General features: G+C 39.0%; 1 protein-coding gene across 1 annotated transcript; it reads left to right on the top strand.

The window, feature by feature from the left end:
• The first annotated feature begins 262 nt into the window (after positions 1-262).
• Positions 263-1,135, top strand: LOC106330315 (glutathione S-transferase T3-like). Its single transcript, XM_013768805.1, has one exon. The coding sequence runs from the start codon at positions 263-265 to the stop codon at positions 1,133-1,135; it is 873 nt and encodes a 290-aa protein (XP_013624259.1).
• The last annotated feature ends 1,759 nt before the right edge of the window (positions 1,136-2,894 follow it).

Below are 2,894 nucleotides of genomic sequence, written 5' to 3'. Positions count from 1 at the left end.
GTTGGTATTTAATAGAAGTGATGGTCTATTTGCTATATTGAATTGAAAAAAGCTTTGGTTAGTCTCGTTGTGGGTGGTCATAAATTGAGGTGTTGTATGAGTTATAAATAGAAGTGATTAATGATGTGGTTTATAGATAAATGTCTACTCGAGAACTTGTTAGAAGTGATGCCTTCGTGTCTATCTCTGCTATAAATCAGAGAACTTGTTCTCTTCCATATATCAAACAGGCTCCTTCTTCTCTTCTTAGACATTTTCAAATATGGATTCTAATCCGTATATGAATCTAAATTTTGTTGATCTTCTTCAAAGTCAACAAGATACTTCCGTAGGTGTAGAATCTCCTTCTATTCCTTCTCTTAGCACTCAAGCTACTGAGGGTAGAAACTTCGAACACAAGACTCCTTCAGAGCGTAAGGAACGAAGGACTTGGAGTCCAACCGATGATGTAGTGTTGATCAGCTCGTGGTTAAACACGAGCAAAGATCCACTTGTCGGGAATGAGCAAAGGTCAGTAGCTTTCTGGAAGAGAGTAGCAGCGTATTTTGAGGCTAGTCCTAAGGTTGGTGGCTGTGAAAAAAGAGAGTCATCTCACTGCAAGCAGAGGTGGCAGAAGATCAATGACTTAGTGTCCAAGTTTGCTGGAGCATATGAGGCCGCAACCAGAGAGAAAAGAAGTGGGCAAAATGAGAATGATGTTCTCAAACTTGCCCACGAAATCTTCTTCACCAACCATAACAAGAAGTTCACCCTTGAACATGCTTGGAAGGAGTTGAGAAATGACCAGAAGTGGTGTACCCTTTACACGGCCAAAAATGATGGCAGCTCCAAGAAGAGGAAGTGTGACGAAGGTTCACAGTCAGCAAGCTCCGTCTCCAGTGCTATAGATGATGAGGGAAGTAACCGTCCCCAGGGTGTTAAGTCTGCAAAAGCCAGTGGTAAGAAACCCATGGGTGAGGGGAAGGACCTCTCACAGTTTCAGACAATATGGAGCATAAAGATGCAGGATTCGTTTATGAAGGAAAGACTGTCAAAGATGAAGTTGCTTGACAGTCTCATTGCAAAACAAGATCCGCTTCAAGATTACGAAGAAGCTCTAAAAAAGAAGCTCATTACCGAGTTAATGACTGATTAGTCTAAGTAGGTCTTGGTACGGTTAATGTTCTGTTTTCTTGTTAAGTTTAATCTTTGTTGGGTTCTTGTTCTTATTTAATATTTCTCGGGTTCTTGTTCTTGCTAATGTTTTTATCTCTGTTTCTAGTTCTCATGATGTTTTCTCTTGTTAATAAATTAAAAATTCTTGTCATTTAACATGTTCTCATTCTACATGTGTTTGTTTCAGGTGAAGAAGACTGCTTGATGATGTGTATAAGACAAGAGAGCTTCACATGCCTTGAAATGACCACGGGCCATTCTTGTAGTCGTGTCTTGTGTAGTGTACTCTTTTGTATCAGAACCTGTTGTAGTGTAGTGTCACGGGCCATTCTTGTAGTCATGCCTCTGTTGTAGTGTAGTTCCACGGGCCATTTCTGTTGTAGTGTAATGATCACGGGCCATTATTGTAGTCATGCCTCTGTTGTAGTGTAGTGTCACGGGATGTTGTAGTGTCTTCTTCGGATTTGTGTTAGCTCTATATAAAGTTGCATTCTCTCCAAGCATAAGTATCAAAACCTTCATTCTCGCATTCCATCTCACCGAACAAAACAATCAAAAACATTTTATCACCTTCTCATTCTCGCATTGTTCTCTTATTATCACCTTCTCACCTTATCACCTTCCAATCTAACAAAACAATCAAAAACATTTGATCAAATACATTTTATACCCTTTTTTGCCGTCTTACCAAACAAAACAATCAAATACATTTTCTTTCATCTTCTCACCAAACAAAACAATCAAAAACAATTGATCAAAAATAATCAAAACAATGGCATCCTCTTCTAATAATACTTTTGAGGGATCATTAGATGACGCTTTTGATGAACATTTTGATCAATTTTTTTATCATTGTTTTGATACAACGTTAGAGAATTTGATCATTGCTTATGGTGATGAAGAAGAAGCAAGGAAAAAAAGAAAAAACCGAGCTTATATCGAAAGAAATCGAGAAGAAGGTCATGTACGTCTATGGAATGATTATTTCAGTGAAACTCCGACGTATCCTGAAAATATTTTCCGACGACGTTTTAGAATGAAGAAGCCATTGTTCATGCACATTGTTGATCGACTCTCTAATGAAGTTCAATTTTTTCGCCAAAAAAAAGATGCTCTTGGAAGGCTTGGTCTCTCTACACTCCAAAAGTGTACAGCAGCTATTCGTGTCTTGGCATATGGTACTGCGGCTGATACGGTCGATGAATACCTACGTCTCGGTGAATCAACAACTCGTAAATGTGTGGAACATTTTGTGGAAGGAATAATAAATTTATTCGGCGATGAGTACCTAAGAAGACCAATACCGGCTGATCTTCAACGTCTACTTGATATTGGAGAGTATCGTGGTTTTCCCAGGATGATAGGAAGCATCGATTGTATGCATTGGGAGTGGAAGAATTGTCCCACCGCTTGGAAAGGGCAATATTGTCGTGGTTCTGGAAAACCAACCATCGTTTTAGAAGCGGTTGCTTCATATGATCTCTGGATATGGCAAGCGTTTTTTGGACCTCCAGGTACCTTAAACGATATTAATGTTCTTGATCGCTCACCTGTTTTTGATGACATAATAAAGGGTCATGCTCCGGAAGTCACTTACTATGTCAATGGAAGAGAGTATCATTTGACTTACTATCTCACCGATGATATTTATCCGAAATGAGCAACTTTTATCCAATCTATTCCAATACCACAAGGGCCAAAAACAGTTTTATTTGCTCAACATCAAGAAGCTGTCTGGA

Source organism: Brassica oleracea, chromosome C3 (genome assembly GCF_000695525.1).
Source record: "Brassica oleracea var. oleracea cultivar TO1000 chromosome C3, BOL, whole genome shotgun sequence".
NCBI lineage: Eukaryota > Viridiplantae > Streptophyta > Magnoliopsida > Brassicales > Brassicaceae > Brassica > Brassica oleracea.
The sequence above is the reverse complement of the archived record's forward strand: the minus strand, read 5'-3'. Positions and strand labels throughout refer to the sequence as shown.